General features: G+C 42.9%; 1 protein-coding gene across 1 annotated transcript in view; it reads left to right on the forward strand.

Annotated features, from left to right (window-relative positions):
* LOC309393644 (cytochrome P450 2J2-like) overlaps positions 1-12,382 on the forward strand; it is a 45,074-nt gene extending 32,692 nt beyond the window's left edge. Inside the window, exons 7-9 of the mRNA XM_081956092.1 lie at positions 951-1,138; positions 8,855-8,996; positions 11,424-12,382. Of these exons, the coding sequence (XP_081812218.1) occupies positions 951-1,138; positions 8,855-8,996; positions 11,424-11,611 (518 nt within the window). The 3' untranslated portion in view covers positions 11,612-12,382. The remainder of the gene's footprint in view (positions 1-950; positions 1,139-8,854; positions 8,997-11,423) is intronic.
* Positions 12,383-15,779: the final 3,397 nt, after the last annotated feature.

Below are 15,779 nucleotides of genomic sequence, written 5' to 3' on the forward strand. Positions count from 1 at the left end.
TGGTACTCAACAAGCAGGCCAGTATTTGTCAGTGTTGGCTGCCTCGTAATCCACTATCCCTTCTGGTCAAAAGAAAGAGTCATGTGGTAGCTCATGTAGTTTGCTTAATACTTATCATTTTTAGTACCTACCGCACTTCTGGGAAAAGTAACAACGAGTACCGAGATACCACTGCATGTTGCTTCATTGGAGCAATAAAAATAACAATTAACTCGGTCCCAAGTGAAAGAAATGAATCGCAATTCTCAGGAATTAGGAGAGATAATGGCAAAGCAATATTAAGGTAACCCTGTAATGCAGGGGTGTCAAACTCAAGGCCCGGGGGCTGCATCCAGCCCCCACGGTGCTTAGATCTGGCCTGCGGGGCTGCCCAGGAAACGGCAAAGTATCGGCCTGCAGTGCCTCTGCCAGCAAAAACAGGGTTTGCAAAGGCCATAGATGGCCCTCCTGAGCTCCGTTTTTGCTGGCAGAGGGTTGCAGGAAGCCATCGCAGTCAAAAACGGAGCTTAGGAGTCCGTTTTCATTGGCAGAGCACTTGGGCTACCACAGGTGCCCCCGACAACAAGTGATGTTGAGCTGGCAACACCCTTCCTGTCCAGTGATGGGTTCCAGATCTCGTCACAACCGGTACGCTAAGATGGGGCCGGGCGTTAACCACACTGCCTTGTAATGCTCCAGCTGCTCAGCGGAGCGCAGACTCTGTGCGCTGCATGTGCATGCTCAAATGGCCTGGTTGGCTCAAATACAGGTAAGGAAAGCGAGCAGGCAGGTCCTCCAGAGCACCGTTCCAGTACGGTGGCTGCTGCTCCCAGCAGGCACCGGTACGCCCATACCAGGGCATACCGGCTGGAACCTGACAATGATCCTGTCCCCCAAGGTCAAATTCAACCATAACGCGGCCCTCAATGAAATTGAGTTTGACAGCCCTGCTGTAATGTGTCTATCTACAGAAAAAATCCACCATGAAATCGATGCCATTCTGGGGCCATCTCAAATCGTCACTTATGAGGATCGGAACAGATTACCCTACACGAATGCTGTGCTGCATGAAATTGTTCGCTACAGCAACGTTGCGATCACTGGGCCCTTACGGAAATGCCTGAAGGATGTCGTGATCATGGGATTCCCAATTGGAAAGGTAGGTAGGTAGGTAGGTAGGTAGGTAGGTAGGTAGGTAGGTAGGTAGGTAGGTAGGTAGGTAGGTAGGTAGGTAGGTAGGTAAATAAATAAATAAATAAATAAATAAATAAATAAATAAATAAATAAATAAATAAATAAATAAATAAATAAATAAATAAATAAATAAATAAATAAATAAATAAATAAATAAATAAATAAATAAATAAATAAATAAATAAATAAATAAATAAATAAATAAAATATCACCACGATGTAGAAAAGATGTGGAGACTCTAGAACTGTGTTTCTCAACCTTGGCAACTTAAAGATGTCCGGACTTCAACTCCCAGATGGGAGTTGAAGTCCAGACATCTTCAAGTTGCCAAGGTTGAAAAACACTGCTCTAGAAAGAGTGCAGAAAAGAGGAACAAAGAGGATTAGGGGAATGGAGACTAAAACATAGGAAGAACGGTTGCAGGAACTGGATATGTCTAGTCTGATGAAAAGAAGGACCAGGGGAGACATGATAACAGTGTTCCAATATCTCAGGGGTTGCCACAAAGAAGAGGGAGTCAAACTATTCTCCAAGGCACCTGAGGTCAGGACAAGAAGCAATGGGTGGAAACTAATCAAGGAGAGAAGCAACCTGGAATTTAGGAGAAACTTCCTAACAATGAGGACAATTAACCAGTGGAACAGAAGTTGCCACCAGAAGTTGTGGCTGCACCATGACTGCAGGTTTTCAAGAAGAGATTGGACAACCATTTGTCTGAAATGGTATCGGGCTTGCTGCTGAGAGCAGGGGTTGTATTGTGTATGCATGTATGTATGTATGTATGTATGTATGTATGTATCTGTGTGTGTGTGTGTGTGTGTGTGTGTGTGTGTGTGTATGTATGTATGTATGTATGTGTGTTACAACCCCTGGTATGCCCAAATATGGGAGGGAGCTCACTACTCCCCCTTTCTGTCCTTCGGCTCATTACAGAAAACCATCTAGGCAGAAAACCATATTTTTATTTTTAATGTTGCCTTTTTATATTTGTGTTGTATTTGTGCTGATAAATAAAGGGAGACTAGTATAGATCTATTTCAAGCTATTTAGCTGTCATCAGCTAGCCATACCCTTACTGGGATTCGAACCTGGGCTGTATTACATATTAGGCAGATGTATTAGCCACTAACCCAGTAAGGATATGGCTAGCTGATGAGAGCTAAATAGCTTGAAATAGATCTATACTAGTCTCCCTTTATTTATTTATCAGCACAAATACAACACAAATATAAAAAGGCAACATTAAAAAATATGCTTTTCTGCCTGGATGGTCTCCTGTAGTGAGCCGATAGACAGAAAGGGGGAGTAGTGAGTTCCCTCCCATATTTGGGCATACCAGGGGTTGTAACACAAATAATAATAATAATAATAATAATAATAATAATAATAATAATAATAATAATAATAATAATTTAATTTATAGGCTGCACCCTTTCCTAAACAGGACTCGGGGCGGTGTACAGTCATATTAAAAACAATTTGAATACAAAAATATAGATATACATAGATAAATAGACGGAGGAGGTAGGATATGCACTGTACAATAACATATACATATACATATACATATACATATACATATACATATACATATACATATACATATACATATACATATACATATACATATACATATACATATACATATACATATACATATACATATACATATACATATACATATACATATACATATACATATAACACACACATATACACACACACAAACACACACACACACACACACACACACACACACATATATATATCCCCCTCCCCCTGCTCACCTACAACAGCTTGTTGTGGGACACTTATTAGCACAAGATAATAATTGCTAAGGAGTTTCAAAATACAGGGCTAAATTGACTTTCTGCTTTGTGATGCAAGGACTGTTGTCATCGTTGTTGCGATAGACAGAATCCCAAATGAGCCAGAAAGGCTGGGTTTGCAAAATGCTAAGTCAGAGAAATAGATTCAAAGGAGACAACAGAAAGAGGTTCAAAGTTGTGTAAGGAGAGATAGTTCTTACAAAGCAGTTTGTAAGCTTGCAGTGACCATTCGATGTTAGTGCAGCTGAAAAAAGTGATGTAGGAGCATTTTTCATACTTAAGACCATTGCAGAATCTCTGTGGTCACATGATCAAAAAGATGCCCGGCAATTGTAAGGCATTTGATAAAAGCATTAGACCTCAACCTACCATATTTTTCGGAGTATAAGACGCACCTTTTTCCCCTCAAAAAAGAGGCTGAAAATCTGGGTGCGTCTTATACACTGAATACAGCATTTTTTGCCTCTCGAAACCCCACCCCATTCACCAAAATGGCCATGCATAGCTTGTCTTTAGGGAGCTCCTGGGGGCTGGGGAGGGCAGAAATGAGCAAAAAACAGGCCCTTTTTTGCTTAATTTTGCCACACACACCCCAGACCCCAGGAGCACTCTATAAGCTTCCTAAAGGCTATCCATACCCTTTTGGGGGGCAAAAAATGCGCCCGTTTTTGGGAGGTTTGCAGAGTTCAAAACTTTTTTGTTTAATTTGCCTCTTCAAAACCTTGGTGCGTCTTATACTCCGGTGTGTTTATACTCCGAAAAATACGGTACTTCTTGGTCAGATTAAAAAATGTGGGTTAGACAGCACCCCACTTCAAACCCAAGAATACATTAAAGCAGAAGCTTGCCTACCCCAAGGATAAAACACCCAGACACAAACTGAGCAAACGTGGTGTACGCAATACAATGCAGTGAGCCCTGAGCAGATCTGTACATTGGAGAAACAAAACGACCACTTCATAAACCATGGGTCGTCAACCTGGTCCCTACCGCCCTCTAGTAGGCGTTTTAGGATTCCAGGTGGGCGGTGGGGATTTCGGAGGTTAAAACCTCCTTTTGAACTAACGTGCGCGAGAATGCGTGCGTTAGGGATTTCGGAGGTTAAAACCTCCTTTTCTGCGAGTGGGCAGGCGAGTGCAAGCGCGTGCACAAGCAAACACGTGGGAAGAGGAAGGGGAGGAGTAGAAACTGTTAGCAGGTACAGGCAGAAGCGGAGCAGAGCAGTTGCAAACACGTGGGAAGAGGAAGGGGAGGAGTAGAAACTGTTAGCAGGGACAGGCAGAAGCGGAGCAGAGCAGTTGCAAAATAGGAGAAAGAAAAGGCAGGAGAGAATTGTTGTTGGCTAATAATAATAAGTGGACTAACTAGCTCAGCCTTACTTTTGTACATAGCCCTAAGGAAGATAAAAAAAGGAGATAAAAAGAAAAGCACTCCTTTCTAAAAAATATTCCGCACTTGCGCAAAAACTGGTGGGCGGTAAGGAAATTTTTCCATCAAGAAAGATCCATTAGTGGGCGGTAGGTAGAAAAAGGTTGACTACCACTGTCATAAATGCATGGCACAACTTAGGAGAACAAACCCAACAGGACTAGATTCCCAAGTCCATCTGCATTTAGAAGACAAAGTCCACTCTTTTGAAGACAGCAAAGACTACATTTTGGACAGAGAGGACTGCCGGTTTGAAAGAGAGATCAAAGAGGCCATGTATTTCAAAACTGAACAGTCCTCTCTCAACTGAGGGGGAGGGATAGGACGTCATCTATCTCCAATCGACAACACAGTCCTTTCAGCAGTTCCAAAAAGGCCCCACACCCATTTGCACCACTCTGGTGATCCTGAGGACACAAACAAACCTCCAAGTGGCCTCAACGACTCTCTAAAAGGATGCAACTGGCCAGCTTTCTGCAAGGAATACAAATCCTTTCACTTTCCACGATCCAGTCAGAGCTGAAGAAGCTTCTTGAATGAGAAGCAAAACGTCTTCAAAGAAAAACCAGAAAGTCCAGTAGCCTCTTGAAAAAAGCACCTTTGGGACAACCATGGCCCAGGTGGCTGAGAATCTTCACCGGCAGTCTTCAGGACTGTGTCATAAATACTTTTTGGGACGGGGGTCGTAACTTTGAACCATCTCTAAGCGGATTATCGTAACTCAAGGACTAACTATATTCTGTTCTGTTAAGTCAGGGGTGTCCAAACTTGGGAACTTTAAGACTTGTGGATTTCAACTCCCAGAATTCCCCAGCCAGCATGGCTGGCTGGGGAATTCTGGGAGTTGAAGTCCACAAGTCTTAAAGTTCCCAAGTTTGGACACCCCTGTGTTAAGTCTTTGTTGTTGTCAAAAGCAAAAGGCTAACTTTGAAAGTTCAAGGCAACTAGCAAAATCATAGATAAAAATCAGTAAATTGGAAAAAACCCAATAAAGATGAAAGCAAAAAAATTATTTTGCTAGGGAGCCAAAATCTACAGATTGTCCTCAGTTTTCAATCAGTTGATTAGCCATGATTCTAAGTTACAAGACACTCCTAAAAAGCTACTTATGACCTGTTTTCTAAGTTCCAATTTTGGTCTCCCTGTGGTCACATGATTGAGTTTTGGGCAGTCAGAAAATGGCCCACATTTAACCAGGTCTACATCTTGGCCAAAACTAGGCTGGGGTTTAAAAGCACAATGACTATGTATGTATATGTTTTTGTTCTATTTCTTAAAAACAAAAAGGAAGAATATAGAAAAAAGAAGAAGCTGAGAAGCTGAAATACACCAAGTAAATGAGATGAAGAGTGGGAAGTAGAGGAGGGAGGTAAGGGAAGAAGAGAGGGATAGGAGAGGAGGGGGGAAGAGGAGAAGAGAAAGGAGGAGTCGAAAGGGGGAAGAGGGAGAAGGAGAGAGGAAGGGGAAGGAGAGAAGGGAAGGATGACAGAGGGAAGAAAGGAGGTAGGGAGGGGGAGGAGAGAGGGCGAAGAAAGTGATGGATAAGGTACAAATAGGGTGTATGGAGAGCAGAAGAGCCAATAATTGTTTTTGGGAGTTGATGGTAAGGTGAATTGATGTAAATATTTAATAATACAATATGATGTTGGCTGTGTAATAGTATACATGTGATTATATGCTATGAAAACAGACCTATCAGCCTGACCTCAATACCAGGAAAGATTCTGGAAAAGATAATCAAGCAACGAATTAGCAAACACCTAGAAGTAAACAAAGTAATAGCCAAAAGCCAACATGGATTTGTCAAAAACAGATCATGCCAGACTAATCTTATTGCATTCTTTGACAATGTGACAAAATTAGTGGACCAGAGGAATGCCGTCGATATAGTTTACTTGGACTTCAGTAAGGCTTTTGATAAGGTAGACCATAACCTACTACTAGATAAAGTAGAAGAATGTGGGTTAGACAGCATCACCACCAGATGGATTCGTAACTGGCTGACCAACTGCACTCAACGTGTAGTCCACAATGGAACTGCATCTACATGGAGGGAGGTATGCAGTGGAGTACCCCAAGGCTCTGTTTTAGGCCCAGTACTCTTCAACATCTTCATCAATGATTTGGATGAGGGAATAAATGGGGAACTCATCAAATATGCAGATGACACCAAGCTGGCAGGAATAGCCAACACTCCAGAAGACAGGCTAAAGATACAGAAGGATCTTGACAAACTTGAACATTGGGCACTATCTAATAAAATGAAATTCAATGGTGAAAAGAGTAAGGTTCTACATTTAGGCAACAAAAATGGAATGCACAGGTACAGTACAGGTGGTACCTTGCTCAACAGTAGTAACTGGGAGAGGGATCTTGGAGTCCTAGTGGACAACCATTTAAATAGGAGCCAGCTGTGTGTAGCAGCTGCCAAAAAAGCCAACACAATCCTAGGCTGCATAAACAGAGGGATAGAATCAAGATCACGTGAAGGGTTAATACCACTTTATAAGGCCTTGGTAAGGCCACACTTGGAATACGGCATTCAATTTTGGTCGCCACGATGTAGAAAAGATGTGGAGACTCTAGAAAGAGTGCAGAGAAGAGCAACAAAGAGGATTAGGGGACTGGAGACTAAAACATATGAAGAACGGCTGCAGGAACTGGGGATGTCTAGTTTAATAGAAAGAAGGACTAGGGGAGACATGATAGCAGTCTTCCAATATCTCAGGGGTTGCCCCAAAGAAGACGGAATCAAGCTATTCTCCAAGGCACCTGAGGGCAGGACAAGAAGCAATGGGTGGAAACTAATCAAGGAGAGAAGCAACTTAGAACTGAGGAGAAATTTCCTGACAGAACAATGAATCAGTGGAACAGAAATTGCCTCCAGAAGTTGTGAATGCCCCAACACTGGAAGTCTTTAAGAAGATGTTGGATAGCCATCTGTCTGAAACGGTATAGGGTTTCCTGCCTAGGCAGGGGGTTGGACTAGAAGACCTCCAAGGTCCCTTCCAACCCTGCTATTGTATTGTATTGTATTAAAATGGAAAAATAAAAAAACTTGATATGCAAAAAAAGAAAAGAAAATGGCCCACATTTACAATTGTTTGCAGGGTCCTGTGATCAGATGACCATGATTTGTGACTCTCTCTTTTTTTGCCAAAAACTGACATTTAATTCCAGTTTACAGCAAAAAAAAAAAAACTTTATCGTAAACGATTCACGTTAAGACCAGGGCATTTGCCTTTAACAGTCGCAGTAAAAAAATGAAAAACGTTTGTAAAAACAAGCCTGGCTAAGTGGCAACTGCTTTACGACTGTGATAACTTTTAAGACAAGAGCCGAGATGGTGCAGTGGTGAGAGTGCAGTACTGCAGGCTACTTCAGCTGACTGCTAGCTGCAGTTTGGCAGTTCAAATCTCACCGGCTCAAGGTTGACTCAGCCTTCCATCCTTCCAGGGGGGGGGGATAAAACGAGGACCCACATTGTTGGGGGCAAATATGCTGACTCTGTAAACAGCTTAGAGAGGGCTGTAAAAGCACTGTGAAGCCCTATATAAGTCTAGCTGCAATTGCTCTTCCTTCCTTCCTTCCTTCCTTCCTTCCTTCCTTCCTTCCTTCCTTCCTTCCTCCCTTCCCTTCCCTTCCCTTCCCTTCCCTTCCCTTGGCTAAAGTGCATTATTGCAGGGTGAATCTGCCCACTGCCACCAGTTCAATCCTGATCGGCTCAAGGTTGACTCAGCCTTCCATCCTTCCAGGGGGGGGGGATAAAACAAGGACCCACATTGTTGGGGGCAAATATGCTGACTCTGTAAACAGCTTAGAGAGGGCTGTAAAAGCACTGTGAAGCCCTATATAAGTCTAGCTGCAATTGCTCTTCCTTCCTTCCTTCCTTCCTTCCTTCCTTCCTTCCTTCCTTCCTTCCTCCCTTCCCTTCCCTTCCCTTCCCTTCCCTTGGCTAAAGTGCATTTTTGCAGGGTGAATCTGCCCACTGCCACCAGTTCAATCCTGATCGGCTCAAGGTTGACTGGGCCTTCCATCCTTCCGAGGTTGGTAAAATGAGGACTCAGATTGTTGGGGGCAAGAGGCTGACTCTGTAAACGGCTTAGAGAAGGCTGTAAAACACCGTGAAGCGGTATATAAGTCGAAGTGCGATTGCTATACCCATAATTGCAGAGCTTGATTACAGTCATACGCTGAGGACTACCTATACACATGCTGACCAGGGAATTTTAGGAATTGAAGCCCACCTACCTTAAAGTTTCAGAGATTGGGAAACACTGTTCTCGCCTTTCAACTTCCTTCATTGTTGGGAAGGAGAAAACCTGGAGAATTGTTGTCCCTTCTTCTCAAGATGATTTGAACAGATCGTTTGTAAAACAAGAACTCATAATTTCCTTTGTTTTTGTTTTCTTTTCTTTTCTAGGGGACCCTTCTGCTGCCCAATGTCCATTCTGTGCTTTATGACCCAGAGTGCTGGGAGACACCTTGGAAATTCAATCCGGAGCATTTCCTCGATTCCGAAGGCAATTTTGTGAACAATGAAGCTCACATGCCATTCTCAGCAGGTGATGTTATGATCCTGCTTTCCAGAACCCAGCCTGAATCGACTTTTAGAAAACCCTAGGGCAGGGGTCTCCAACCTTGGCAACTTTAAGACTTGTGGACTTCAACTCCCAGAATTCCTCAGCCAGAAGTCCACAAGTCTTAAAGTTGCCAAGGTTGGAGACCCCTGCCCTACAGCAATGTTTCTCAACCTTGGCTACTTTAAGAAGTATGGACTTCGATTCCCAGAATTCTCCAGCTAACATATAGAATTCTGGGACTTGAAGTCCACGTTTCTTAAAGTTGCCAAGAATGGTAAATACAGATAGTCCTCGACTTTCAAAGAAAAATTGAACCCCAAATTTCTGTTGTTAAGCAATACAGTTGTTCAGTGAGTTTTGACCCATTTGACGACTTTTCTTGCCACGGTTGTTAAGTAAATGGCAAGTTAGTAGCCCAGTTGTTAAGCGAATCTGGCTTCTCCATTGACTTTGCTTATCAGAAAGTGGCCAAAGAATTTTGATCATGTAACCACGGAGATGCTGCAAACAGTCAGAAGTCGCTTTTTTTCTGTGACATTGTAACTTTGAATGATCACTACACAAATGGTTGCAAGTCAAGGACTACAAACAAATACTGTAGGTGAGAAAGAAAGAAAGAAAGAAAGAAAGAAAGAAAGAAAGAAAGAAAGAAAGAAAGAAAGAAAGAAAGAAAGAAAGAAAGAAAGAAAGAAAGAAAGATGGATGGTAGATGATAGACAGACAGAGATGATAGATAGATAGATAGATAGATAGATAGATAGATAGATAGATAGATAGATAGATAGATAGATAGATAGATAGATGATAGATAGATAGATGATGGATGGATGGAGATAGAGATAGATAGTAATAATAGATAGATAGATAGATAGATAGATAGATAGATAGATAGATAGATAGATAGATAGATAGATAGATGATGGATGGATGGAGATAGAGATAGATAGATAGTAATAATAGATAGATAGATAGATAGATAGATAGATAGATAGATAGATAGATAGATAGATAGATAGATAGTAAATAATAATAATAGATAGATAGATAGATAGATAGATAGATAGATAGATAGATAGATAGATAGATAGATAGTAAATAATAATAGATAGATAGATAGATAGATAGATAGATAGATAGATAGATAGATAGATAGATAGATAGATAGATAGATAGATAGATAGATAGATAGTAATAATAATAATAGATAGTTAGATGGATAAATGGATGGATGGATGAAAGAAAGAAAGAAAGAAAGAAAGAAAGAAAGAAAGAAAGAAAGAAAGAAAGATGGATGGATGGATGGATGGATGGATGGATGGATGATAGAAAGAAAGAAAGATGGATGGATTTATGGATTTATGAATGAATGGATGGATAGATAGACAATAATGATAGATAGATGGATGGATGGATGGATGGATGGATGGATGGATGGATGGATGATAGAAAGAAAGAAAGAAGGATGGATGCATGGATGCATGGATTCATGGATGGATGGATGGATGGATGGATGGATAGATAGACAATAATGATAGATATAGATAGATAGATAGATAGATAGATAGATAGATAGATAGATAGATAGATAGATAGATAGATGATGGATGGATGGATGGATGGATGGATGGATGGAGATAGAGATAGATAGATAGTAATAATAGATAGATAGATAGATAGATAGATAGATAGATAGATAGATAGATAGATAGTAAATAATAATAATAATAGATAGATAGATAGATAGATAGATAGATAGATAGATAGATAGATAGATAGTAATAATAATAATAGATAGTTAGATGGATAAATGGATGGATGGATGAAAGAAAGAAAGAAAGAAAGAAAGAAAGAAAGAAAGAAAGAAAGAAAGAAAGAAAGAAGGATGGATGGATAGATGGATGGATGGATGGATGGATGGATGATAGAAAGAAAGAAAGATGGATTGATTTATGGATTTATGAATGAATGGATGGATAGATAGACAATAATGATAGATAGATAGATGGATGGATGGATGGATGGATAATAGAAAGAAAGAAAGAAGGATGGATGCATGGATGCATGGATTCATGGATGGATGGATGGATGGATAGATAGACAATAATGATAGATATAGATAGATAGATAGATAGATAGATAGATAGATGAGAGAGAGAGAGAGAGATTGAGAGGTAGAAGAGAAAGAGAAGGAAAGTAGTAGAAGAGAGAGAGAGAGAGAGAGATCCAGTCACCATTGTAAGTTACTAATTCTTCTCTAGAAATGCATGTCTTTTCCTCCATGTCAGGTAGCCATCGTTAATTCACAGTCATTATTCCTTGGGTAGAGCAGGATCCCGTTTGAGGTGTGTTTCCTTTTGTTTTCAAACCCTCCCTTAAACCAATGGCTGTTGCTTTCTCCTTCTCTCCCAGGACGACGTGCATGTGTGGGGGAGTCCTTGGCCAGAATTGAGCTCTTCATTTTCTTCACCAACCTTCTCCGTTCATTCAAATACCAGCTCCCATCCGGAGTGAAGGACGTCAGCTTTGAGGATATCACAGGGACAACCCGCCAGCCCCTCCCGTATAACCTCTGTGCTTTACCACGTGAGGCCGCCTGATGCCTTTTCCCTTCTGGGAACACTTGACGGAGCAAGCGAGAAAGAATTTTTGAACCATTTCATGTCTTCTCACTTAAGCATAGGTGTCCTCAGTCTTCCTGGACCTAATTTTAACCTAATTTTGCGAAGCTTCTTCTCCGATAACATTGTACTGCTAACTAGGGCATACAAAACCTTTGCCAGACCAATTCTCAAATACAGTTCATCTGTCTGGAATCCACACTGTATATCCAACATTAATACAATTGACCAAGTCCAGAGATATTTCAAGAGTCCTCCGCTCCTCTGCTCACAATAGAATCCCTGATGCCACCAGGCTTGAAATTTTGGGTTTGGACAACCTTGAACTACGTTGACTAAGGTCTGACCTAAGCATAATACACAAAAGTGTCTGCTACAACGTCCTACCTGTCAATGACTACTTCAGCTTCAACCACAATAATACACGGGCAAACAATAGATACAAACTCAAGGTAAATTGCTCCAAACTCGATTGCAGAAAATGCGACTTCAGCCACAGAGTGGTCAACGCCTGGAATGCTCTACCCGACTCCGTTGTTACACCCCCAAACCCCCAAAACTTCAACCTTAAACTGCCTAATGTGGACCTCACCCCTTAAGAGGTCCGTAAAGGGGGCCTGCATAAGCGCACCAGGGTGCCTACCGTCCCTGTCCTACTGCCCCATTTATTCGTACCCATGTCCTGTGTTCATGTCCATGTTTATACTTATACCTGCTATCTTGTACATGTTTGACAAACTCAATAAAATAAAAATAAAAATCTTTGTCCATCTTGTTTGTCTTCGAAATGCATACAGGGAAGCTATTCGTGGGTTGGACTAGATGACCTACCTACAAGGTCCCTCCCGACTCTGCTATTCTGTTATACTCCGAAGCAAATGTCTGTTTGTTCATGCTTATTACAATACAGGCAGTCCTCCACTTGTCATTTGTTTAGCGGCGATCGAAGTTACGACGTCCCTGAAAAACATGACTTACGACCATTTTTCACAGTTACAACCACTGCAGCATCCCTGTGATCAAAATTCAGATATTCAGATGAACTAAATTGACCCAGACAGTGTATTGTTCACTAAGCACTCGTATATGTTAAAGAACAACCATTAAAAAATCATTTAAAAAAATAAACAAAAATTCAGATACTTGGCAACTGGTTCATATATACAATGGTTGCAGAGTCCTGAGGTCACGCAATCTCCTATTGTGGCACTTCTGATCAGCAAAGTCCAAGGGGAAGCTGGTGTTCACTTAAGAACCATGTTACTGTCTTAACAACTGCAGTGTTTCACTTAGCAACCATGTCCAGAAAGGCTGTACAATGAGGAAAACTCACTCAACGAATATATCTTGCTTAGTAACAGAAATGAGAATTCTGGTGATAAGTCAAGGACTCCCATATGTTGTACAATTAAGGTTGGCTTGAGGGTTGCAAACATGTCAATATTAACAGCCAAGGTCATTCAAGATTTGGGCGCATACGTTGAATTTGTCACTGAACAGGTAGTGGTAGGATCAGGAGGCCGGTGAGCCAACCCAGGAAGATATGGTGGGAGTGGACCAGTCGTGGCTTCCGGATCCCGTTTCAACCGTACGGTTGGTACGGTTGGAACGGGCCCAGCATCGCCCACATGGACGCGCGCAACTTGCACATGCGTCGTACTGCCTGCAACGCCTCCGCAAGCCCCCGCGATGCTCCAGCTGCTTAGCGGAAGTGCCAAAGACTTAAAGGACAGGTAAGGAGCTCAGGCGGGTGGGTGGGCCCTCTGGAGCACCATAGCGGAACGGTACCTGGTGCTCCAGGCAGGCTCCGGTACGCCCTTACCGAGGCGTACCAGCTGCAACCCACTACTGGAGTGGACAGGTGGGTGTTATATTGATCTGTACTTGCTTAGCGTAGGTTAGCATAACATAGGTTAACATAGGCTGCCACGGAGAAGAGGGGGTAGACCTGTATTCCCCAAAGCATCAGAAGGCAAGAGAAGAAGCAACGGAGGGAAACTAATCCAGGAGAGAAGCAACCTGGAATTAAGGAGACATTTCCTGACAGGGAGAACAATTAACCAGTGGAACTCTTTGCCTCCAGAGGTTGTGTTCATTGGAAGTTTTTAAGAAGAGTGTCTATGGAGGTTCCTTTAAGAAGAGACTGAACAGCCATTTGTTTGAGTAAGGGGTTGGACTATAAGACTTCAAGGTCCCTTCCAGCTGGTTTATTCTACGTTGCAGGTGTATAAACATTATTATATGTTTGTTTATTTCTGGTGTGTGGCTGCTTTCTGGTTCAGCTTCCCAGACTATGTTCCTTTTAAAATAAAGACTCCATTTTTCATTTCGATCTGATGATTCACATGAGATGCTAAATTTGATCAGTAGCAACGTTGGTTGGTTTCAGGGGGGGGGGGGGCGAGCGTGGTGGGAAACCCCGCTGCTCCAAATAGTGTGTGAATCCAGAAAATTGATGCATTAAGTAATTACACTGTGTGTGTGTGTGTGTGTGTGTGTGTGTAAATAGGCATAGCAACCTGGTTTTTCTGGCAGGAGCTTATCTAGCTATATAAAAATGGTTGTGTGTGTATGTTCCGGCATAACTCTGGAACACCTGGAACAATTTCAACCAAACTTGGGACACAGATGACTCTGGAAACAAATACTGTGCGGGTAAGACACCCCCTAACACCCCTCAGGGGTGGTGGTGTTCTGTTACAATACAGCCTGTTGTGCTTTAAAATGGCTTCTACCGTACTACTGTAAAATGGATTCTACTGTACAGTGCAGTGGAGCTTCCATGATAAGGCTTCACAGTACTCCACAGCTCCCTCTGATAAAGGGGAACATTAGAAATTACATTTGGTCCGGACATTTCCCCCCCATAAATAAATACCTGAGCAATGCCGAGTTATCGGCTACCGTGTTTCCCCGAAAATACATGTCCTCATAATACAGCCATGCCACATTTTTCTGGTGGGCAAAAATATAAGCCCTTCCCCGCATATAAGCCCCCTCACCTCCGGCCAGGCAGAGTGCCGCTCACCAACCTAGCAGTATCCTGAAGGTGCCAAGCCTTGGAAACCTGGGGGGAGGTAAAGGTGATCGTGTTTCTAGGCGCCTTTGGGATACCGCTAGGTTGGTGAGCAGCGCTGTGCCCAGCTGAAGAGGGGGATTGCCGGGCAGCTGCTCTCTTGCGAGCAGGCTCCCAAAGAGACGGGCACAGCCTCATGGGCCAACGACTGTGTTGTGCTGTTGCAGCAGCACAACCCAACAGCCATGAAGCGACCACGCTCACGAGCAACCACCCGGCACACCCCCTTTGCAGCCAGGCACAGCGCCATTCCCTGACCTAGGGGTATCACCAAGTCGCATGAGCACGTTCGCCGCCGCCTGGTTCCCGCAGCTTGGCGCCTTCCAAATGCCAGTGAATGGTGCTCTGCATGGCTGCAGAGGGGGGTTGTGCGAGCAGCTGTTCCGTTCTCGCTCACCCACCTCCCAGCCTCACGATGCACGACCCAGCTCTCATTATGGAGCCAGGGCACCTCCGCCGCCGCCGCCGCCATCCCAGCCTGGCTTTTTCTGCGGCTTCCAAACCAAGTCTTTCGGCAGTGGCCCCTCTGGGTGCACGCTCTATGGCTGTACGCTCTGCAGGCAGCTGGCCCACAACCATAGAGCATGCGCCCAGAATAAACCCTCCTCCCATAATAAAGCCCAAGCCATATTTTGTAGGTCAAAACAAAATAAGACCCTGTCGTATTTTCATGGAAATTATAATTAATTATAATAACGCCTCCTCCTCTTCTATTTCTTTTCATTCATTGAAGGCATCTGATTCAGTGGCACTGCAACCAGACGTATCGGCAGGGGTGGTCAGAAAAAAGTCGGGAAGGTGGCTACGCTTTTATGTGGGTGACAACAGACTTTCAAATGAACCGTTGTGGCCATCGTCTTGACCTATTTCAGGGGTGTCCAAACTTGGGAACTTTAAGACTTGTGGACTTCAACTCCCAGAATTCCCCAGCCAGCATGGCTGGCTGGGGAATTCTGGGAGTTGGGGAGTTGAAGTCCACAAGTCTTAAAGTTCCCAAGTTTGGACACCCCTGACCTATTTTAATCACAACAGTACAATTTAGCAACTTAAGGATAGACAAATGTCCTGACG

The sequence above is a fragment of the Natrix helvetica genome, assembly GCF_964273705.1.
Source record: "Natrix helvetica genome assembly, chromosome: 5".
NCBI lineage: Eukaryota > Metazoa > Chordata > Lepidosauria > Squamata > Natricidae > Natrix > Natrix helvetica.